Source organism: Bos javanicus, chromosome 1 (genome assembly GCF_032452875.1).
Source record: "Bos javanicus breed banteng chromosome 1, ARS-OSU_banteng_1.0, whole genome shotgun sequence".
NCBI lineage: Eukaryota > Metazoa > Chordata > Mammalia > Artiodactyla > Bovidae > Bos > Bos javanicus.
Window position 1 is genome coordinate 6831330 of NC_083868.1, and position 24231 is coordinate 6855560.

Below are 24231 nucleotides of genomic sequence, written 5' to 3' on the forward strand. Positions count from 1 at the left end.
GGTCAAGGGTATCCAGTAACTGTAGCATGCAGGCTTAGCTGCACCATGGCATGTGGGATCTTAGGTCCCTGACCAGAGACAGAACCTGTATCTCCTGCATTGGAAGGCAGATTCCTAACCACTGGACTACCAGGCAAGTCCTAAACTACTGTGATTTTTAATTCCTCAAATGATGTTAATATATGTGGCAGCCTGAAAAGTGGCTCTCCCAAAAGATGCCCATGTCCCAGTCTCTGGAATCTGCCATTGTTACCTTATATAAACAAACAAACAAACAAAAAATTGCATATGCAATTAAATGAAGGATTTTTCTTTAAATAGCAAACATTTATTTCTCACAGTTCCGGATGCTGGAAGTCTAAGATCAGGGAGGCAGAAGGGTTGGGTTCTAGACGACAGCTCTCTTTCTGGCTTGCAGATGGCTGCCTTCTTGCTGCGTACCTCTCTCGTGCACCTTTTTCCCCCAGTTTTCTGAGAAATAATTAGCATACTTCACTGTATAGATCTGGGCTTTCCAGGTGGATTCATGGTAAAAATTCCACCCGCCAACACAGGAGACTCGGGTTCTATCCCTAGGTCAGAAAGATCCCCTGAAGAAGAAAATGGCAACCTACTCCAGTATTCTTGCCTTGGAAATCTCATGGACAAAAAAGCCTGGTGGGCTACAGTCCAAGAGATCACGAAAGAGTCGAACATGACTTAGCGACTAAACAATCACTGTATAAGTCTAAGATGAAGAGCATAATGGTTTGATTTACATGTATAATGAACTGATTACCACATAGATTCAGCTAGCATCCATCTTTTTTGTGTTTTTATGTTATTTAGTATTCTTTTTTCTCCACTTAAAGAACTCCCTTTAGTATATCTTGTAAGGCAGGTCTAGTGGTAACCAACTTCCCCAGCTTTTGTTTGCTAAAAAAAAAAAAAAAACACACACACAAAAAAACCCTTGGTCAATGAATTACATCCTTTTCTCAAAGAACAAAAAGGGGCATTACTTCACCTGGGCAGTCCCTTGAAATGGATTTGGATTGACCTTGGAAAAACAAATATTGTGACTTCCCAGATATTATTTAGTCCATGGGAAGACCATTTTACAGTCAATCTTTCTATACCCTCCCATCCAAAGTATGAAAATGTTAGAACTGAAGAAATAAATGAGTGCTCATAAAATACTGAAGTATTCTGCTATCAAGTTACTGAACTAACACAATGGTTTATAACACCATGATGAAACTGAGCAATTGGATACTGTGATGAACCTGAGGTATTGCAACCTTGACAGTGTTAAGGATTATAAGTGTTAAACAGTAACGCCATGTTCCTTTTGTCCATAGGCTCAGTGGGATGGCTTGACTGGACGTATCACCTTCAATAAAACCGATGGCTTGAGGAAGGATTTTGATCTGGACATTATTAGTCTCAAAGAGGAAGGAACTGAAAAGGTAACCTCCTTGATGATAAATTTGGAAATTACAAAAGAACACCTCTTGAGCATTTTACTTGCACAACAAGTACAGGAAGGATGAAGCTATTTTCCCAGCCTATTCATTTATGTCCAGTTTTCTAGCTCACTCTCTCTGATCTGCAAATTGATGTTGATGTACTAGACTCTTAAATTGTGTGTGTTATCAACAGCAATGCTAATGGCTACATAGTGCTTGGCATATTTACAAGCATACATATAGCCCTAGGGGTAGGGATCATTAGCCCCTTATTCCACAGGTTCTAAGAAATTGAGCTCAGACTTGGAAAATCAGAAGCTGTCAATGATTTATCTTTGGAATGACACCCAAGGGTCAAAAGTGAATTTTAATTGTACTCCATTTTGAGATGGGTGACAGAGGACAGAATGAAGCAGAATGTAAAAGGCTTACTGAAGCAAACTAACTTTACATCCTTTATTTTATGAGGAAATATGCTTTAACAATGTATTTTAATGTTGAGTTTGATTTTAGGATTATTATAGTTGTAATTCTCAACCTCTCAGTGTTTCAAGTTACTATTCAGGGCAATGCAAATGTAAGCTATTTAATTGATTAGTAATAATAGTAATAGGGACTTCTCTGGTGGTTCAGTGGTTGACTCTGCACTCACAGTGCAGGGACAAGGGTTCAATCCCTGGTCAAGGAACTAAGATCCCACATGCCATACAGCATAGCTAAAAGATAAAATAATAATAATACAAATATTTTAAAAAATAATAATAATAAAAGAATTTGCCTTCTCTTTATTACATCAATTTAGTATTCACAATATATATCGTGAATTACTATATACTGGGATAATTAACACTTGTAGTGAAGACGTTAACTTTTAGAACCTTAAGGATAAAAGATCTTGAAACCACCCCGCCATCCCCCCGCCCTCCAGCCAAACAATTGTCTGAACACCTAAACTCTATAATCCAGTGTTGTTTTTCTTTGTTATTTGTTTTTTTTTTTTTTACTTTTAGTGGACAAAAAGTTATGCTTAATGTAAAAGAACATCTCTGGGAACAATGTTTTACTTTGGGGGTGATTTTTTAAATGAGATAAGGTTTCCATTTCTGTTTTGTTGCTTTTGTTAACTGAGACACATTTGGAAAAATAAAAAAAGGAAGTCACTCAGTCATGTCCGACTCTTTGGGATCCCATGGACTGTAGCCCGTCAGGCTCCTCCTTGCATGGAATTCTCTAGGCAAGAATACTAGAGTGTGTTGCCATTTCCTCCTCCAGGGGATCTTCCCAACCCAGGGATTGAACCCAGGTCTCCTGCACTGTAGGGAGACTCTACCATCTGAGCCACCAGGGAAGCCACTGAGACACATTTGCCCCACTGCCAAATAGCTTATTTAAAACAAAGAAAGATGAATCAGGCTGAATGTGAAAGGTAGTCTCTAGTGTTAAAGAGCTTGAGGAAAATAATGAGTCCACAACTTTGAGAATCCATATTAGTCACGCAAGTTTCCCCTTGCAGAAATGCCCTCTTTCTTCATCTCTTCTCTTCCTCTGTCTCTCTCTCCATATGTGTCTCTGCCTCTTCTTCTCTCCGTCTCTCTTTGCCCCTCTCACTTCCTCTCTGCCTCTCTCTCTCTCATTTCTTCACTCTGATTCCCTCTTCGGTTAGTTTGACGCACTCTGACAGAGCACAAGGCACCCACCTAACTTCTGTAATGGAATGTGGACGTTGGGCTGCAGGGAACAAAAGGGAAGAAAATCATACTTGTTGCAGACTAAAAGGCAATAAGAGCTCTTTTTAAAAGAAAATGTCTGCTTCTCTGTACATGCTTCTCTGCCTCCCTCTCCACTGCACTGACAGACCGAACAGCAGGAGGAAGAAAGTCTGTTAAGGAAACATCTTTTTGGCTCAGGCTTGTGATGAAATAGATGGAGCTATTGTTATGCTCTCCCAGCTATGCATACACGGCAATATTGTGCACATTCTAGTGGTATTTTTCTAACAAAGGCAAAATCGAATTAGATGAAAGTGTTTTCTCAATTTGTTTCTCAACTCTTCATTGTTTGCAATAACTTTTCTTTCTTCAGGTGACTTGGGCTCAGTTCCTGAGAAGGCTGACTGAGCCTTAAGGCAGTGAGCCATCCTATCGCTCTCAGTCAGCAAGGGAGGAAATGCCCAATCTTTTCATGTCAGCCTCGTGCGGGGTCCATAAGGAAAACTGTTAAAAAAAAAAAAAAAGCCTATTTTCTCACTTTCACTCAAGTTTCTAATGCCAAGAAGCATCTAGTCAAAGAATAATAAGCACACTTTCTTCTCACTAAGGAATAATGTGTGCGTGTGTGTGTGTGTGTGTGTGTGTGTGCTGTTTGAATCTGGTTATAAATGACTTTGACAGGAATGATGAAGACCTTAAGCTCTGCAGCATAGGTGTGCATATTTGAAAGAATTTTGCCTTTTTTTTTTTTTTTTTGGCATGCAAAAGCAAAAGTGAAAATCAGGTTCCACCACCAAGGAGAAGTAACTTCTGTAGGATTCAAGTACTTGGTCCATGTCTTTCCTGTACCTATTCTCAGGCTTTCTGTTGAATGAACATTCAAGATTCCAAACAATGGGTGGGGGGGTGGTGATTCTGTTAGCACTCACGTGCCATGATGCCTTTTGGCTTCCATGCTCCATTTTAATTAAGTGCTATTTTTATTTTTCCCCTCTGAAAACCAAGGCTGCTGGCGAAGTGTCTAAACACTTATATAAAGTGTGGAAGAAGGTTTGTACATGGAGAAAACCTGCAGGAAATCTGGGAGTGGGGTGGAAAATACCAAAGGAAAAGCCTGCATCCTTCCAGTTTTGTCAGACCAGTAGCTCTCCAATTGCAGTTTAGAGGCGAAATTCCACTTAAAGGGAGAACACAGGTGACTGAATACGTTGTCTCTCAACAACATTGCCTGGCAATTGAAACAGACTTGAGGTGGATTAAATAGTGATGGATTAAATATTTCCCTCTAGATTATTTTTGTTTCTCCTGGGTAGGACCAGTCCCTGTTAGGACTAAAAGCAGGTAGCTGCAACAGAAGCAAACACTGGTCCATTTATATTCTTTCTTGGCTCTAAATATTTTTTTTTCCCTAAGGGGGAAAAAATACAATAGATTTGATCCATCAGACTAGTCAGACAGGCTAAGGCTCCGAGGGGCCGGGACATCTCCTTCAATGTCACCACCACAAAATATATGAACCATTTTCAGAAATTCCCTTTTATTACACACCATCTTCATTTTATGCAGAAAAACAAAACCTTGTCAGTACATATTGTTTCATAATTTGCTTTAGAACCACAGTTTCCAGAGGACAAAAACGTTAGAGATTTTGCAAAGGAAATGAGATTGTCTTATAAATCATAGCACCTACTACTTCACAGCATATTGTACAGTATTATGTTGTCAATGAATGTGCACAGATTTATTATAGATGCAAAAGTTAGACATTACAAACATTCTGATCAGGAAAACGTCCCAGTGATATGCAAACATTGTCTTTCAATCTATCTCCCTCGAACCACTTGCTGAACCACCTGCTGATTGACATATGGACCTTAAATTACTCCAGGTTGTTCAACTTGGATGGTTTTGTCAGGTTCGCTTTCATCTTTTGAATTATGAGTTAAGTCACAGGAAGTGTAAACAGTTTCTCCCTGTAGTCAGAAGCCTTGTCTCCTCCCTTTTGGAGCATACTCAGATGAGCTCCAAAATGTCCTGCTTTTAAGTTTAAATAAGCACAGGTTTAATAACCTTGTTTTAAGTTTTGATGAATCTGGCTACCAAAGGCACAAGGAGGACAATCCCATCTCCTCTATGCTAATACACAGATGAACCTAACTGGTACCCAGAAAAAAGCTTATTACACTAATCCAGCTTGAGACTCCAGGCATTTTCTGCAATGTTGAATTAATTCAAACCAAATATCCTTGGGAATGAAATCCAAGTCCTGAAATTATTCTCCGGGGAGGGGAATGTCCTTTATTTGTCACTAAACTGCAATAATCGCCCCCACTTCCCAAGGATGCACTTCTTGGCTTTCCTCCATGCCTTTGTGCCTCTTCCTTCTGCTGACCCATTGTTGCCACGCTGCAAGCTGTATATACTGTGGTGTGCTGTTTTGTGTTATGACTGCTCATCAACAATTTGCAGTAATCTGAGCGCTAGCACAGGAGACCTGTTGAGACCCAACCAACACACTGTCCTCTCCCTACAAGATTCTACCTTACAGCAGAAGGATTCACCCCATTGCATTCTAATTCCAAAAGCTCTTCTCTACACACCTACGTTTTTCAGTCGAGAACAGTCTGCCTGAAGTTCTTTCCAAGAAAAGGATATGGCGGTCTTTACAAAGCTCATCACTAAAATATATGTTTATAAAACTCATCATACAGGAAACAGAGTCACCTCTTTCCCCTAGATACTTTATGTCACTCAGCAATTTTGGATTTTGAGTTTACATGAATCACACACCAGGTTTGAGAGATGGATCTTAGTCACTTCCTGAGCATTCCCTTTGTCACACTACCTTTTTTTAAAAGGCTTGCTTAATTGCATTTAAGTCCTCATTTTCAAGTGCTTTCCTTTGTTGTCCTAGATGATAAATGACTGCTCCCTCATGCCAGTTTACAAAGTGAGAGAAGACAGGACCAGACTATTTAGTTTTTGAGTGTTCCTCCCCACAAATAATTGATCCACCTTCCACTGCTTCTCACTGGTAAATTACTGCTGACCACTTTTGCTGTACAGTTTGAAAACTAAGGTTCTGCTTCTTCGAGGCAATCCTCCAAAGTCGGAGGACAGGACTGAAATGCTAAATATCCAGGCACCTGGTTAACTGAAGCCCTCCCACCAGAGCTTAGTGACCAAACAACAACCTCCCAGCACAGATGAATCATGGGAGCTTGCTTTTTCAGAAAGAGACATTTGTTAATGTGTTATTTTACTTCAGTTAAATAAAAGGTAAAGCCAGTTGACAACTTTGGTTTAAAAGACACACATAACCCTGTATGCAAACATAGACACTCTACTTGCTTTGCTGATTAAAAAGTTTGAAAATACAAGGCTGAGGTCATTCAAACCTCATATGTAAACTCTCCACTTCCCATGAATCGCTTGATCTTTACTTTTTCTTGATATTCTTTTAGTCTAGATTTGAGGACACTTCTGTTACACCAACAGTAGGAAAAATTCTTCTTCTTTTTCTTATTTTATGGAGGAAAGTCTACACTGATTGGTACTTTGGGACTCATTAGGTTACAAATGCAGCAGCAATGATATCATACCTTCCACACTTTTTAGTGAGGCTGGTAAAAGAAACAAAGCCAGATGTTAAGCTGTGGGATGTATTTGTCTACAATTTCAAGTTTGTATTTTAAAAGAGAGTGATGTTGCAAGGCCAATCAGCCATGCCATTTCAAATATTAGTGTAGGTCTTTTAAACACTCGACTTTAATAGAAATAAGAGTTACTGAGAACACACTTCACTACTTAACAAATTGGCTAAAATGCAGTTTTTTTCCTCCAGCTTTCAATATTTAATTAAAAATTAGGTTCCCCTCTCCCTAGTGCCTAAGTCAAGGTTTAATTAAAGACACAGCAAGGGCCCAATTGAAACACAGTCTTCATAGAGTTAGAATTCAACTGTTTACAACCTAAAACATAGTTTTGGCTAAAAATTCATAGACTCCCTACTGTAGTTAGTCTGAGATATATTTCCTGGAAGCAAGGGTCCCTGCCCCAAAAAAGTGAGAAGAGGAGTGGAGTTTAGAAGAGAGGGAAGAAAAAAAATTTCCCTTTTTCTTGAGTTCAAAGCCAGACAAAGAAAAGCAAAGGTTCTTTGACCAGCAGGCATGTGTTTCATGCATTCTAAGTGATGGATATTACACTTGATCCTGGAAAGACTGAATGGTCATTAAAGGTGTTATCCTACAGCTTAATCATACCTCTAGTACTCTCTCTGCAGACAGGATCAAAATACTTTCAAATGCAAAAACTACCCCCAAACCCCATTTACCTAGACCTGTCTCCTTATGTCACTATCTAACTATCCCTTATTAAGTATAAAAAGAAGACAGTGAAATTCAAATAATTCACACTGATGAACAAATCTGTAATAATCCTTGAAACTACCTCAAAGAATTTATATTTCTAAAAAGAAAATTTGTTGAGCTAAATGAATTTTCAGCTGCTGCATTTGGGCAGTAAATCAAAGTAAGCAAATAGAAAAGGAAAGAAGCCTAACATTTCTACAGGTGAAATTTTATTTAATCATCAGAAAAGTTCCATTGTCTCCATTTTACTGGTAGGGAAATTAACTTCCCCATGATCACACTGCTGGTAAATTGCAAAGTTAGAATCTGGACAAGAGTCCATCTGAAAAGCTCATACACTGTCCAGCCAGCCAAATGTCCTCCCAATGGAAGAGTATATTTAGAGATCAAGCTTGGGTCTACCCTGTCCATTGCAGACTGCATCCAAGTATTGGTGTTCCTAAACTGTCCCTGTTTTTCATAGCTCCTTTGTCAGCTTATAAATTTCAAAGAAAATGGATTTTACTAATGATTCCAAGTTCTTTCATAACAGGGCAAGCTTAAAGAAATTACTGGAGCGACCATTTTTATGTCCTTTGTTGTGAACATTCCTTTATTGTTAACATTCATGCAGCTCTTAACATATACTAGTACTTTCACAGACATTTACTCATTTGATGGTCTCCACATCCTTATAAATTATTTTATAGGTAGAGATCCAGAGCTCAGAAAGGTTAGCATCTTGTCCAAGGCCACCCAGCAATCAGGTTTGCATTCCACCTCACTAGGCTGTCAGCAAATGCTTCCAAAAGACTTCAGACAAACAGCCAGTTCCCTAAGGCCCTGCTCCTAGATTGCCCCTAGAGGCAGAACAAATCAATCTACTTCTACAGACTCTAATAACCCAAGAGTGAGGTGGCCACGGGTGGAAATTGGGGTTACCATTTCTTAAAAGAACAAGAGGCTTCACTGACTGCCAATCACAATGGTTGCTTCTGTGACAGAAAGATCAATAAGCAATAGAAGTAATACCTTCACTAAAGGCATTCATGGTCAAGTGAACAAAGAAGACAGATAAATAGATGATAAGAACAGAAGAAGGTCCGTTAACAGAGGTACAAGGGAGCTACGAACAGAGCTCTACCAGAGCCCATGGGAGACGCCCTTACCCAGCACTAGTTCCTCGATGATGGACCTGGAACGTGGTCTCCTGCCCATCCACACTTTTTGTTCCATTTATCTTCCCCCTTTAGATGCCCAGCTTCTTCACTGTCCATCCTGCCTCCTCTGTCTCATTTCTCATAAGTTTTAAAGGCATTGATGGTAATACTTCGGCAACATAAGATCTGTATCAGTCTAATGTAAGCTCCACCAGAGCAGAAGTCTTTGTCTCTTTTGTTCATTGCTATGTCCTCCAGTGCCTAGAAGAATCCCTGGTTTATAAGTCAGTGTTCAACAAATACGTATTGGAAGAAAATCTGATACCCGTTTACTAATTCTTAATTTAGAAAAGAACATTGAACTTAATAAATTAAAAAGACCTCCCGTACCTGCACTCTACATAGCACAGATTTTCTGTTCCACATACGCAGTTGTTCTTCCATTGTTTCGTTTTCCCACATGTAGCAGCTTCCCCTGTAATGGTGCCCTGGTGTCCTCTTCCCAGACTATGAGCTTTTGTACCCATTCCTGATGTAGAAGGGGCCTCTCTTTAGCATAAGCATCGTCACTGACAGTCCAGCAGCCTCTGATGTGATGTGTTCTGTGTAGATTGGGATTTGGAACTCCAACAGTGGGCTTAACATGACGGATGGCAACAAAGACAGGTCCAATAATATCACCGATTCTCTTGCCAACCGAACACTCATCGTCACCACCATTCTGGTAAGTTGAGTCTGTGGAATCCAGGGTATCTGATCAAAACTCCTACTCTAGACCTTGAAGGGTTCCTCAGCTATCTTTTTCATGCCAACACCTCTGTCTGTAAAAGTCTGTTTTAATTGGGGCACTAAAAGCATATATTTACATATATCAGTAGTGGACTGAATTATCCACTTTCAATGTTGTTCTGAAGCTCTCTAATCTCCAGTCCATGCTCAGCAATGTTCGGCTCCACTCTCTAGTCCTACCCAGATGGTTACCCTTGCTGTCTGGCTGCTGGTTGGTTTCAACCAAGGGGAGATTCTGGTAAAAGACCAGGGAGGTAGATGGAGTAAGAGATGCAAGGAAATGTCTTCCCCTGCTTCCCAATGGTATTGTCAGAACGTCTGTCCTTCACAGCCACAGCATCTCTCCTGTCACTGATCCTGCTTCCATACTCTACCTGCGTTGCACACACGGACCACTCTTTCCTCCCTTCTGCCTTAGCCTCTAATTATGTTGGTTGTGGGTCTTCCTGGTTGACACTAGCGGTAAAGAATCCGCCTGCTAATGCAGGAGACATAAGAGATTTGAGTTCGAGCCCTGAGTCAGGAAGATCCCCTACAGGAGGAAATGGCAACCCACTCCAGTTTTCTTGCCTGGAGAAGCCCATGGACAGAGGAGCCTGGCAGGCTACAGTCCATAGGGTCGCAAAGAGTCAGATGCGACTGAAGCAATTTAGCACAGAGGGTCGACATCCCACTATTACTCTTACCACCATCCCTGTTGGTTGCTTTTGAGGCAGGAGACAGATGGGCTCCAGGTTAGACATTTATAACCAGCCTCCTGTTTACGGGACTTCCCAAGTGGCATTTGTGGTAAGGAATCTGCCTTCCAGTGCAGGAGATGTAAGAGACTTGGGTTCAGGAAGATTCCCTGGAGGAGAGCATGTCAACCCACTCTAGTATTCTTGCCTGGAGAATCCCATGGACAGAGGAGCCTGGAGGGCTACAGTCCACAGGGTCCCACAGAGTCGGACACAACTGAAGCAAATTAGCATCCATGCATGCACCCCTGCCTACATTTCATGGGGCAGGAAAAATGGGCTTCAGGCCTGACCCTTAAAACTAGCCTCCTGTTTGCATTGCCTGAGACAGAAGATCAGTGGACTCCAGGTTAGGCATTTACATACAGCCTCCTAGTTTGCTCTCTGAAATGGAAGTAACAACAGAAGCAGGGTAAATACCCAGGCTTTGTCTCTTGTGGACACATTAGGAGAGCAATCATGCAGGAACAGAGAGGGACTAAACCTTGCCTGAGTAAAGGATCAAGAGATCACATAGCCCCTGTCCTTGGGGCAAGGGAGACAGTACACCTGTGCATAGAGGCTCCTTGGGGATCAAAATTCAGGGGATGCCAGGCCATAATAAGTCTTGCTTCTCTCCTCCCAGATGCCTTTGCATGGAAATCCATCTTTTCCAGGCGCACCTAGGAGAAGGTCCTGAGACAAATTAGCTGGGGAGCAGGTGGGGGTGGAGAACACAACTGGCCTGTGGGAAGACAAAGACTCAGAAAAACTATCCCTTCATAAAGGATAAAAACTTCCCAAAGGCACACCTCTCTTGCAGAGCTCATCTGTATGTCTTTCCGCTTGCACTCTGCTTTTCCAATAAACATTTTACTTTTCTCTTTACCTGCCACCTCCTCATCAGAATTCTTTCTTGTCAACATAAGCAAGGACTGGGGATTTAGGCCCTAGTTGCTGGACTCTGTGGTCTAGCAATTAGGACTCCTGGTCAGGGAACTGAGGTCTCTCTTCCAGCTGATGCTCATTGCTGTGTGCGTCCAAAATCTCCTTGGCCTGCTCATTCTTCTGTACTGCTCCTTTATTAACTGTACTCCTTTTTTGAAAGAAAGGTGAAAGTGAAGTCGCTCAGTCATGTCTGACTTTTGCGACCCCATGCACTGTAGCCTACCATGCTCGTCCATCCATGGGATTTTTCCAGGCAAGAGTACTGGAATGGGTTGCCATTTCCTTCTTCAGAGGATCTTCCCAACCCAGGGATCGAACCTGGGTCTCCTGCATTGTATGGAGACACTTTTCCATCTGAGCCACCAGGGAAGTCCTTTCCTAACTGGTTTTTAAAAGCCTGCTCTCTGTTGCAATCCTATCATGCCCCATCCAGCCACTGTTCACTCACAGACTGTTCTTCCTCCCTCTTTGCTCCTCCCTAATCCACGAATTGTGCTTCCCAGGTGGCACTACTGGTAAGGAACCCACCTGCCAATGCAAGAACATAAGAGTTGTGGGTTCAGTCGCCAGGTGAGGAAGATCCCCTGGAGGAAGACATAGCAACCCACTCCAGTATTCTTGTCTGGAGCACCCCATGGACAGAAGAGCCTGGTGGGGGACAGTCTTTGGGGTCTCAAAGAGTCAGACACAACTAAAGCAACTCAGCCACTCAGCACACACGCAATCCAAGAAATAAATAGGAGTGGCCACCTCTAAAATCATACCTTTTGGACAGTCCTCATGTGAAATTTATTTCTGAAACAGTTTCCGAGAATCGTTCATCCAAAACAAAAATGTTTTTTTCTGGTGACTAGTTTCTCTGCAACTTTCTCATGGAAATATAGAGTTTTCTACTTCTATCAGTTTGTTTGAGGATAAGCCTAAACATACAGGACGGATCAGTAATGTAGTAACTATTTTGATTTTATAAAATAAAGTAAAATTTTACTTAGTCAAATGAGAATTAATAAGGCTAGAGATAAGTAGTTGTAAGGAAATGTCCTCATAGGACAGGGGATTTATCATATAAGCAAAGAATTTACCAAATGGGATCTCTGAGGTGAGTTCAAATAAGAAAACGTAACTGATGATGAAAGGGGACATCAAAGCGGTCTTTGAATAAGATATCCTGAAGGGAGCCAGGAAAAATATGTAGATAATAAGGGAAGAGTGAAACTGAGATGCAATTTAGCTGAAAAATGAGAAAATTAAAATATTTAGAGTACTTAGGAGACAGGAAATTTGAAAAACAAGAGAATGTATGTGCTGATTTAGATTTCTTTTTGTAAGTAGGTGAAGCTCATAGATAAAAGCCAGGAGGGTAGGCGGGTCTAGCCCTGGAAGCTTAGGTGTAGGCATAGCTGGAAACCAGACAGCCAGACATCAGATCCTCCACTGCCTTCTTGGCTAGACCTAAAGTTTAAACGTGATCCTGTTTCTATCACACCGTTTACTCACAGTTCTGCCCTCAGCAGTGGAGGGGAAAAAACTCTCAAAGAGAGAAGAGGGAGAGAAAGTAACATATGAAGTGTTCTATGTTTATAGAGGATGTACAAAAGATGAGCTTAGTAAAGGCAGAAAGGGAAGTGACTTTCTTTAGTATTCTCAAATCTTAAAATCCGTTTTCAAATATTTTATATCTTCTGGCTGTTGTTGGAGCTCATGTAAGTAAATTCTGCCTTTCATTATAGCAGGGTTTCACATGTGATTTGTTTCATATAGGAAGAACCCTATGTGATGTACAGGAAATCTGATAAGCCCCTGTATGGAAATGACAGATTTGAAGGATATTGCCTGGATCTATTGAAGGAATTGTCAAACATCCTGGGTTTCATCTATGATGTTAAACTCGTTGCTGATGGCAAATATGGAGCTCAGAATGACAAAGGAGAGTGGAATGGAATGGTCAAGGAACTTATAGATCATGTAAGCAAAAATATATCTCCTACACTGTGGTCTTAAATGTCTAAAAAAATGCATAATGAGAAGTAAATGAAAAGAGAAAGATGTTTGAGTCAGAGTCAGAAGACATATTTTATTTTTTTGAATCATAAAAATGACCTAAAAAGTGGGAGAAAGCAACCTATAAATGTAGTTTCCTTACTTAGGAGGCAACAGGGATAAAAATTGAGGATAAAAACTTATGGGCTCATCCTTCATACTGAAGAATAAACGTGAGTGATTCTTAGATTAGATAAGGAGTTCTGAAGTTTGCAGCTTGAAGCAAAATCTCATCAACTAATTTTATGACCAAGTTGCTCATTTCTTATTTTTCTCACACATCCTTTTTTAAAGATATTTTTCTGCAGTTTTTCCCCCTCCATTTAGTTTCAGAATGTGTGTGTGTGGAACACATATATATTTGAGTTTAACACATATGTTTTTGAGTTTGAGCCAAGGCTGAGAGATAGTGAAGGACAGGGAAGCCTGGTGAGCTGCGTCCATGGGGCCGCAAAGAGTTGGACATGACTTAGTGACTGAGCAACAACACATATATATTGGAGAAGGAAATGACAACCCACTCCAGTATTCTTGCTTGGGGAATCCTGCGGACAGAGGAGCTTGGTGGGCTACAGTCCATGGGGTTGAAAGAATCAGACATGACTTAGTAACTAAATATCACCTGCCATACATATATACGTGTGTGTGTGTGTGTGTGTGTGTGTGTGTGTGTTTCACACCTTCTGGCTTCTCTTTGGTAACAAATACTATTTCATAAACATAACTGTGTAAATCAACTGTTTTAATGTCAGAGTCAATCATCATAGAAGCTTCACATGTGAGAAGTTTTTGGAGTTGAGAATAGGAATCAGGAGAACCAGGAAAAGTCTAGACGTTCTCTCAGAAGCTAGACAGCTAAAGGGACAATTTCAAACTTGCTTTTGCAGAAGGCTGACTTGGCGGTGGCTCCTCTTACCATCACCTACGTGCGGGAAAAAGTCATCGACTTCTCCAAACCCTTCATGACCCTAGGCATCAGCATTCTCTACCGGAAGCCCAATGGCACTAATCCAGGGGTCTTCTCCTTCCTCAACCCCCTGTCTCCTGACATTTGGATGTATGTCCTCTTAGCCTGCTTAGGAGTCAGTTGTGTGCTTTTTGTGATTGCAAGGTAAGTTAGAGAATCACTGAACTTCCAACAGATCTAGGTCAGTCTCAGGTTGACCTGTGTGCTCTAGAGGTAGACAGAGATCATGAACGTCAAACTATTCATTTAGTTTTGCCTGATGTTCTATTTTGTCACATGCTCCCTCATAAAAGCCACTCTGTAAATGAATATCTTCTAATTATTTATAAAGGTACATTTAAAAAATAGTAAGATCACTAAGTTTTATACTAACTTAATTTTATCAGTATTTAAAGCAACATACAATGGTTATTTACCCATTTTCCATGAATTATATTGCCACAAAAGCCATAGCTAAAGCAATTTAACAGGAAGAGGAAAATGGTGTATGGATACTTGACCCCTGGAATATTTGCAAATAATAAGAAAAATAGAAAAAAAGTCAGCCAGGAACTGTTTTAGCAAATAAAAAACACTGGATTAAATAAGATCATGGAGTCTTCAAGAATAAAGACAAATACTTTGAAAATTGTATAAAATTTATTTTTAAAAAATTAGTTAACAAGAGAATTCTAGAAATAACTATGAAAAGGAAAGATTAGCTACACATACACTGGAGGCATGAAATCTTTGTGCTACTCTGGTGATTCTGTTTAGATTTTATTTTCTGAAATAACTGTACATTTAACCATTCTGTTCCACACAATTTTTTAAAGGATTTTATACCATTCAGTAGATCGTATATTCTAAATACCTTTGATACTGAATTTGAAACACAGCTGTGGCTTAAACAGTTGATATCCCTAGACAAACCATGTTAAAAAAAAATAATTGCTTTTTTATGTCCTCTACTCATTTTCAATCTTTTTCATCTTTCAGCAAAACTCAGTGAACTTTTTCCTAATCAATTTTGGTTTTCCCTCTAGGAATTTCTAAGAGAAATATTTCTTCACCCTAGTCCTTCGTCATTGTTCAGTGCATGATTTTGATTAATGCCGGGTAACTCTTTCTCTGGCACAATTATAAAGAAAACTTAGAAAAATAACCTAGTTGAGAAAGGTCTTACAGGTCCTTTGCAGACACAGTTAAAGCAAATTAATGTATGCTTTCGCATATGAGTGAGACATATTCAATATGAAATGAATGTTTGGAAGTTCTCTATACCTCATAAACTATACCATTACCAAACTCTAGATTGTTTTCCAAATTTTGTCCAGATATTAATTTTAAATAATTACCAAAGCTTTCTTTCTATGTGTCTTACCTCAGAAAATAATATAGGGGCAGTATGTAGAATGACATTATCCTTTGATAATACTTAATCAGTGGTTCTCAACTAGGAGAGACTTTACCCCCCATTGAACATTTGACAATGTCTGGAAATAGCTTTTGATTGTTACAACAGAGGATGGGGGATGCTACTGGTATCTGGTAGATAGAGTCTAGGGATGTAGCTAAACCTCCTGCAGTGTGCAGAACAGTCCTGCCCCCTATGACAAAAACGTATCCCCAAAATGTCAATAGCATCAAGTTGGAAAAACTGTGCTCTAAATAATTAAAGATGATATTGCTTTGAATGTCTAATTTTCAAAGACGAATCACTCACCTTTGGAGGTGCATGTCTCATTACTTGCTCCTAAGTGAAATACATACTGCCTTAGAATGGTCATTTAATAAATGCTTGCCTTAAGGTGATGTGCCATCTGACGATAGTTAAGAAATCTTGTGCTGGCTTGATGTTCCATTCCTCTATTCAGGGCCCACACCTGCTGGGTGATTTTAGGACTAGTGGGGCAATCCAGGCAGCAGAAGGTAACAGAGAAGTGAGTGTCCATACTCCCCAGTTCATTGCTTTATCTAGGCAGTGATGCTGATGAGTAGAACAGTCAAGACAATGTTGATGACCAAGCAATTACATCATTTATCACACTGACTTGACCCAAATCAGCAAGAGAAAACCATGTCAACAGCATCCAGCAGTTCTCACAGACAATTTCAAAGTATTTGTTTACATTTGACCCCAAGTGTGTCTTTAAGTTGCCTTATTTTTACCACCAAATGAATGTAGCATTAAGTAGCTTTCCCTTCCTTATGTTATCTGTTCCTCTGTAAGCTTCTGGTGATCCAGAGCCCTACATTTTCTAACTCTCTTTCAATGAAGAAAACAACCTCCAGGACTTCCCTGATGGTCCAGTAGTTACGATTCTATGCTTCCAATGCCGGGATGCAGGTTCTGTCCCTGGCCAGGAAACAAGGTCCCATATGCTGTGAAGTGTGGCCCCAAAATTAAAAGAAGCAGCCTTGTTTCTCCCCCAATCAATGCTATTTACTCAGGATTCCTACTCACCAACAGTACACTTTGTAGACCAGGTTTTTTTCTTTATTTAGCTTATTATCCTTATTACTCCCTTCTCACTGTCTTTCTTCTCATTCTGGGTCTTGGAAGTGAAAGTATCAGACATCAAATGCAATCTTTTACACAGCATGGTGGTAAAACATAAAAAAAATTTAAAAAATAACTCCCTGCAGTGCACAGGTGCACTGTCACGGGGATTGCATTCTCAACTATATTCATCTTCCCCATACCTTTGAATCCATTTCTGCTTCCAGTTCATAAAGCCACTAAATACATCTTGGATGTGATTCCCCAAGACAAATCTTGGTTAAATAAGTGTGCCGATTCGCTTTGACTTCCCATCCTCATAGCCTGAGACCATGAACTTGGTCACTCTACGTCAGTGAGCTAAGATGGAAAATGACTTTCTGTTATCACCTTAGTGGTTTGCATTCAAAGTTAGTGAGATAGAAATGAAAAACAGTTAATCTCCTAATCACTGTTAGCTCTAGAGAGGCTTTTGAATTTGTGTTTTGAAGTATACACTTTCTTGTCCTTTTAGAGGGAAAAATAAAGCTCATCACTGCTTTTGGGCTTATGTTCTCACTAGACAGAAGCTTACTAACCATTTGCTGAACTGAATTGATTTATAAAGTTAGACAAACTAAGGAAAAACCATACAAAAATTTTTAGTTACTATGACTTGTTACAAATGTGCATGTCAGTGTTTTTGCTTTGTGGTTGATATTTTCTAAATTACTTTTTGCAAAGTATTTAATCCCAAGGAATTATGTCCATCAAATACATGCAATTTAGATAGACTGAATATCCAGAAATAATGTCTGCTTACATCTTACAATTTATGTTTATCTTCTTAAAATGGACATTTTTTTAATTTGGCTTTTGGCAAAGAAAAATCAAGAAAACCTTTGACTGTAGCTCTACAGTTATACTATAAACCCAACCAGTTACATTACAAGATTGAGGGCTTTCTCCATTAAAAGATCTCCCTCTTGTTGATGTAGCCTGATATCCGTTCTCAGTCATAAAAAGAATCCCTTAATTAGAAGTCTTTAGTATGAGAATCATTCTATATCTTCCATTCAAGTAAAAGCTTGGCGTATATGAACATAAAACCAAAATGAGCCTCTGTATTTCAGTATAACTCTTCGAGATGCAAGTTTTGACATAAATTCTAAGCACATTTGCCCCTTTCTCTGTCATTTTACTAAAATTGGAATCAGGTGAGGAGAGCAGCTTCAGCATATCATTGGTACAGGCCATGAATTAATCTTTCTACCAGGCTTCCTGGTGATGACATTGCTGTCACACTGGCTATCTTTAAGCAGACATTAGGAATTTCAAGCTGAAATATCTGCATCCAGGCAACAGGTAGATCTATTGCATTATGAAAAGTCAGAGTGCTACAGCACAGCATCAAATCACTATTTAATATTCCTCACTCCACATACTCTCCGAGTCACTCAGAATCCCAGAAAGAAAGAATCTAAAATATCTCTGCAGAGCAGGCAGAATCGCATTGCTGTTTGGACAGTTTTCTTTTTTGCCATAGAAAACTAGATTAATTGTTCACTTTGAGCTGCAAAGTCTGAAATACTGAAACAGGACCAAGTGAGATGCAGCATTCCAAAGAAAGAAGTGGTGGGTTCATTCATCAGAGGACATACAGGGGAGAGATGCCAGAATATCACGGGGCTGGTGGTGGCCAGGTTTTACGAGCTGTTTAGAGAAACTTCTGCTTTTGAAGGCACAGCCCTCCTAATGTATGGCAATTAATTTTCTTAAATTATTGTACAAGCACCACTGATACTGTTTAAGTAGTGGCATTTTTACCCTGTGTACTGCTTCAAGTAGTAGGTTTCTTAACATCGGTATCAGGTTCTTCGGCTCAGCAAACTTCTATGGTTATAAGAGAGTATAAATTCAAAACTTAATTATACTGTTGAAACAGTAATTAAAATGTATTGGCATGGCATTGTCAATTAAAGCTTTATTCATAAGCTTCACAGGAACCTGCACTGTGTGCCCTGCAGCTGTGGAGAAGGCGTAGTAATGACTTGGATGCCATTATTATGGGATAAACTACAAGGCTGTTATCCTAGCCTCCTTAAGACTTGATGAGGAGACACTGTATACTTTTCAGAAGGTGTCTGCAGGTTTAGGGAATGGTGTTTCATTAAGAACTATCTGCCCACTTCCTTGTGCCTGATTCAAAGTGTGCCCCGCTTCTTGCTGTAAATAACGTATTCACCTTAACACCACCATGTGTCAGCAACCTGCTATTGTTTACTGCTGAAACCTATGGCTGGAGAGCGTTCCATATGTTCACATCGACTTTACTCTAACACTCTTGCTTGCATTAAAAGGATTCAGTGGCAAATGGCATAGCTTTCGGTGTTAAGGACTACTGCATTTTAAATCATTTCCAGATCACTTCGCAGCACATCTGCTAATGTCTTTTTTAGAAAAATAAGTGCCCCTTGGAAAGATAGTCTTAAAAAAGAACCACAGAGCAGGGAGCTCCTTGGGCTTGTAGAGGTCAGACAGATTTTTAGAAAATAGAAGAAGAACCCCAAATCACTTCAGCCCCTTAAATTTTTATTTTAACACAACTTAGAGATATCTGGATTTTTTCTTCTTTAAAAATAAGGAAACTGAAGCCAGAGAGTTTAAATTACTTATTCAAGGTCGACTTCCTAACCAGCTAGGGCTGGCAATCAAGTGGCCACAGTTCACAGTTGTAGAAACAATTCAGAATGAATCTTAGAGGAAAGTCTGAACCTAAAACTGTTCATCCAGACATGCTCTGGCCTTAACATAAATGAACTCTGATGCCTGGGACAGGGTACTTCTAAATTTGAACTTTATCTCTTCATTTACAGATTGGGATTTTTATCTCCACATACTCTCATAAAAGTATCAAATACACCCCAATCCAGACCCTCTTTTTGTTCACTAATCGTTTGAAACTTGCGACTCCTTTGATGCATTATTGAATCACTAGACTACATAGACTCCTTTGATCTATGAGTCAATAAGCCTTGAAGTCCAGTCACCCCTCTATTTCGTGTCTTCCTCAGCGCCTAGTGACACAGAATCTTGATATTACAGTTGGTATGCAACTGTGTCCGTGTCACTGTCGTTGCTACTCTGTGGGGTGAATACTTGGGATGAGTGAACCTCCCTTTGCAGTCCATCTAGTTGTTCAATAAAATGGAAATGAGTGAAAACTCAGGTGATCTGAGGAATATGGTTCCAGTCACCCAGTGGGCTTTGCCTAGGAATCAGAAGACTGGTAAATAAAATGTCTAGAGTCTCCTTTGCACTTTGCCCACCAAAGCTGTAAGTTTATGAACACGGCCTACTGCTTGGTTTGACGCGTCCCTCATTCGCTGTTGGGTGTTGTGCCTGGTTCAGGGGGTTTTTGCTGGTGCCGCATGTATCTACCTCATGTTCACAGACTGTTTCTGTTAACTACCGCAGGTTTACACCCTACGAGTGGTATAACCCCCACCCATGCAACCCTGACTCAGACGTGGTGGAAAACAATTTTACTTTACTAAATAGTTTCTGGTTTGGAGTTGGAGCTCTCATGCAACAAGGTACAAGGTTGCCCATCTTTGTCACACGCATCCCACGGTCTGCTGACAGGCTTTTATGCTGGTAAACTCCACCAAGAACATAGCGGGTAGGCTAAAAACCAACTCAGAAGTTAAAAAAGATAGAACCTGGCTTCTTAGACATTTCTAAAAATAAAAAAGACAAAAATATGACAGCAACAGAACTCCTTTGCTACAGATCTAAAATAAACTTCTATCAAGCAACAAATATAAATTTTCCTAGAGGGAAGGAAAGGATAAATTGCCTTAGAAATTGTTTACCAACTGGCATAGATGGAGATATCTATCTTTTCCTTTTTAGTCATAACCTCACAAGTTACAATTTGAAAGGGCTAAAATTTGAATCCTTTGAAAATTAGGTTGATTTACATCCTTCCAATAGATGACAGTCCCTAAAACTGTCACCTAATTACCACTCTGACAAACCCTACTGGGATTCATCTTAGCTTCCCAGTAACTTTTTACAATCTCCCTCAGTTGGTAACCATAGCAACAGTAAACTGGAGATGTTGGAGGAAATAAAATTCAAACCACAGAAATGTAATATATTTTGTACATTTTCTATGATTTGAAGGATTTTGACTTTGTGGGGAAGGGAGGAGTGAGTTGTTTTAACCTTTGGAAGAAATCCAACAGTTCTGTGGATTTTCCTCAGCTTTGATTCCAGGCGTATGGTCTAGAAAATACTTCTCAAGATTAAATGCATTAATTTAAGAAAATCATCAGTCACAGATGCTGTTGTGTTTGGAATATCTCCTTATTTGACAACAAGCTGCAAAATAAATTGGCAAAGTAAATTTCAACTAGGATATATATTAAAGATGTTTGTTACTTAGGGGTAAGCCCTAAGGCTTCTCAGGAGGGACTCGTTATCATGCTACTCAAAGTGTTTATATTGTGTTTAAAAATTCCAAGGAGAGAGAACAGGGTTTCTAGTGTGGAAACACCAAATAATTGAGCAAAGTGAGTAAATCATCTCAACACGCAGTTAAGTATAGTTTATTCAGGCAGTGCAAAGTAGGTGTAGACCCAGCACCTGATTTACTGGAAATCACTTGCGTGGGTTTAGAGCGTAAGACAGAACTATAAATCCCACAGGAAAACTCTTTGGATGACATGTACTGCTTTACCAGTGCATTTAGTTTTTAAGGCATTTATCTTGTGAGCAATCACTTTCAAAGAATGAAAGAGACTTCCTTCCTTACCAGTAGCCTGCCTTCCTATACCATTAGAATAGAAAAATATAGCCTTGGGTTTCCTAGAGTATGCAGCACGCCTGTGCAGGTATATGTGACCGTGACTGCCTTTTGTCATATGAGTGTTATTGTTGTTCTTTAGTAGCCACGTCATGTCCAACTCTGTGACACCTAGGGCTGTAGCCTGTCAGCTCCTCTGTCATGGGATTTCCCAGGCAAGAAAACTGGGGGGAATTGCCATTTCCTTCTCCAGGGGATCTTCCTGATCCAGGGATCGAACCTATGTCTCCTGCATTGGAAGGCAGATTCTTTACTGCTGAGCCACAAGGGAAGCCTGTCACATGAGTGTACCCTCCCCCTAAATTTCTCTTTCATACTCTACCTGTTTGGAGTTTCCCATCATCCACAGCAAACCGTGGGATGCAGTGTCTGCTAGTTACCACGACCTTGGGTACATGACAGTCAGCCCCAACCAGACTCTGCTTGTTTTTCAAGAAGTTTAAAGTATCTGTCAGGTGAAAAAAATATTATGATGTACAAATTTGCGGTACTGGTGACTGTTCCTGCATTTGTCCTTAGCATGCGGCATTGGACCGGGTAGCTAACTTCTGTATTGACTGTTGCGCTCTTGCTAGCAGAAGTTTGTCACTGTACTCAATTGGAAACCATTTTGTTTAATTTCTTTTTTAATGTGATGATCAGGCTTTCTCTTTTCTACAGAGCGTGAGCAAAGTCTGGATCAGGATTGGCTGTCATGTCTGCCGTAAAAGGCACTAAAGAGACTTCAGCAAGTATTGTCTCTCATCCCAAATATTTTCTGATGACGTTTTATTCTGCTTTTATTACTGTCATGATTTCATCCTCTAGAGTTCTGACCTTTAACAAATCATCTCTACTTGAGTGAAGTCATTTCTAGGTATATCAGTTAACGTTGAGAGTCATGAAAGTCAGAAAACTGTGTGAATTTTTTTCAAAAGATGTAGTGTTGAGAAATTCATACCATCTACCAAGGGTTTAAAATGTTGTATGAGTAGGTTCCTATTAATTATTTTTAATTTCCAAGACAACTTCATTCAAATGTATAAATATGTTTTATTTTAAAGTGTGATAGATGTGAATTTATTATTGCATGTAGACAGTTGGTTATCCATCTGTCTGCCTAATTTTCCTGCCATATAATACACAATTATATGAATAATAAATTAAAACTTGATCTTTTCACAAATGCAACCAAATAAAATAAGGATAAATTCACAGCAGAAAATCTATACCTATAAGCTAAGAAAATATATCTACTAACTGTATTACCTATTTCCTATGGGTATTTTATGAAATAAATGGTATTTTAGTGATAGCCAACCAAAGATCTAAAATAATATCACACTGCCACGAGGCTGCTAGGTCAATTCAATACAAAGATATGAAATAAACTTGGGCATTAAACAAACACACCCACAGCATATAAATCCCATTAAACTGAAAGATTACAGCAACAGCAACGCACTATCTTACTAAATCCTTAGAAGCAATTTGATGAAAACTGTTTTAAATCTGTGTAACATTACACACTCAAATTCAAACAAACAAGCAAAAAAAGAAAAAAAAAACACAGTGAAGCCATTAACCTCATTAAAAGAGAATAAAGTACAAAGAACAGCTTTAGAAGAATATAGCTAATTCAAAGCTAAGAAACTGCCAACATTTATCTGCATATTATGAGCCTGGAGCTGACTCTGATTTCATGAGCAATATTTGCATTTGTTTACAGATTAACCTTGAGCATAAATTCATGTATTTGTAGATTGGTAAACTCCAATTTCCCTTTCTATCTTAAGCCATTAATGACAAAACTTCAAGACAATCAGAACAGTGAAAGACTCCTTTAAACCAGATAATTCACCTGCTGAACTTCACACTTCAGATTTAACTTAGGGTGTTTTCCTTTCACTTCTTAAGTGGTCCCATAAACTCTATCATTTCTCCAAGTTTATGGGGAAAATGCTAAGAGAGAAGCAATGGTGAATTTCAGGCAAGCAGATTAACCAAAATCCATCCATGGATCAATACAATTAGGGTAAGGCTGCATATGACTTTCTGCCCCTTTTGGTTCTGCTGCTGGATTTATAACCTTCCATAGCTCAGCTTGATCAAAAGTTTTGAGCTAGAGAGCTTTCATAGATGCTTGTCCTTTGTGTAGGTAAACTTTGCCCATATACTCTTTCTTCAAGAGAGAAAGATGTTTTTTCTTTTTCTTGGTAAATACATTAAATGCCTCTATGTTCAGTTCAGTTCAGTCCCTCAGTCGTGTCCGACTCTTTGTGACCCCATGAATCGCAGCACGCCAGGCCTCCCTGTCCATCACCAACTCCCGGAGTTCACCCAGACTCACATCCATCGAGTCAGTGATGCCATCCAGCCATCTCATCCTCTGTCGTCCCCTTCTCCTCCTGCCCCCAATCCCTCCCAGCATCAGAGTCTTTTCCAATGAGTCAACTGTTCGCATGAGGTGGCCAAAGTACTGGAGTTTCAGCTGTAGCATCATTCCGTCCAAAGAAATCCCAGGGCTGATCTCCTTCAGAATGGACTGGTTGGATCTCCTTGCAGTCCAAGGGACTCTTCAACAGTCTTCTCCAACACCACAGTTCAAAAGCATCAATTCTTCAGTGCTCACCCTTCTTCACAGTCCAACTCTCACATCCATACATGACCACAGGAAAAACCATAGCCTTGACTAGACGGACCTTTGTTGGCAAAGTAATGTCTCTGCTTTTGAATATGCTATCTAGGTTGGTCATAACTATGTTACCTTTTTACAAATAATCAGGAACCATCTG

General features: G+C 39.7%; 1 protein-coding gene across 11 annotated transcripts in view; it reads left to right on the forward strand.

The window, feature by feature from the left end:
- The window catches only part of GRIK1 (glutamate ionotropic receptor kainate type subunit 1), a 467817-nt gene that overhangs the window by 399652 nt on the left and 43934 nt on the right, over window positions 1-24231 (forward strand). For 6 of the 11 annotated variants that reach the window (XM_061419459.1, XM_061419725.1, XM_061419636.1 and 3 more), the window contains 6 exons: window positions 1341-1448; window positions 4163-4207; window positions 9277-9390; window positions 12881-13084; window positions 14047-14270; window positions 20065-20183. In XM_061419459.1, coding sequence (XP_061275443.1) covers window positions 1341-1448; window positions 4163-4207; window positions 9277-9390; window positions 12881-13084; window positions 14047-14270; window positions 20065-20183 — 814 coding nt within the window. The remainder of the gene's footprint in view (window positions 1-1340; window positions 1449-4162; window positions 4208-9276; window positions 9391-12880; window positions 13085-14046; window positions 14271-20064; window positions 20184-24231) is intronic. The other 5 variants (XM_061419550.1, XM_061419887.1, XM_061420223.1 and 2 more) reach the window with 2 other exon arrangements.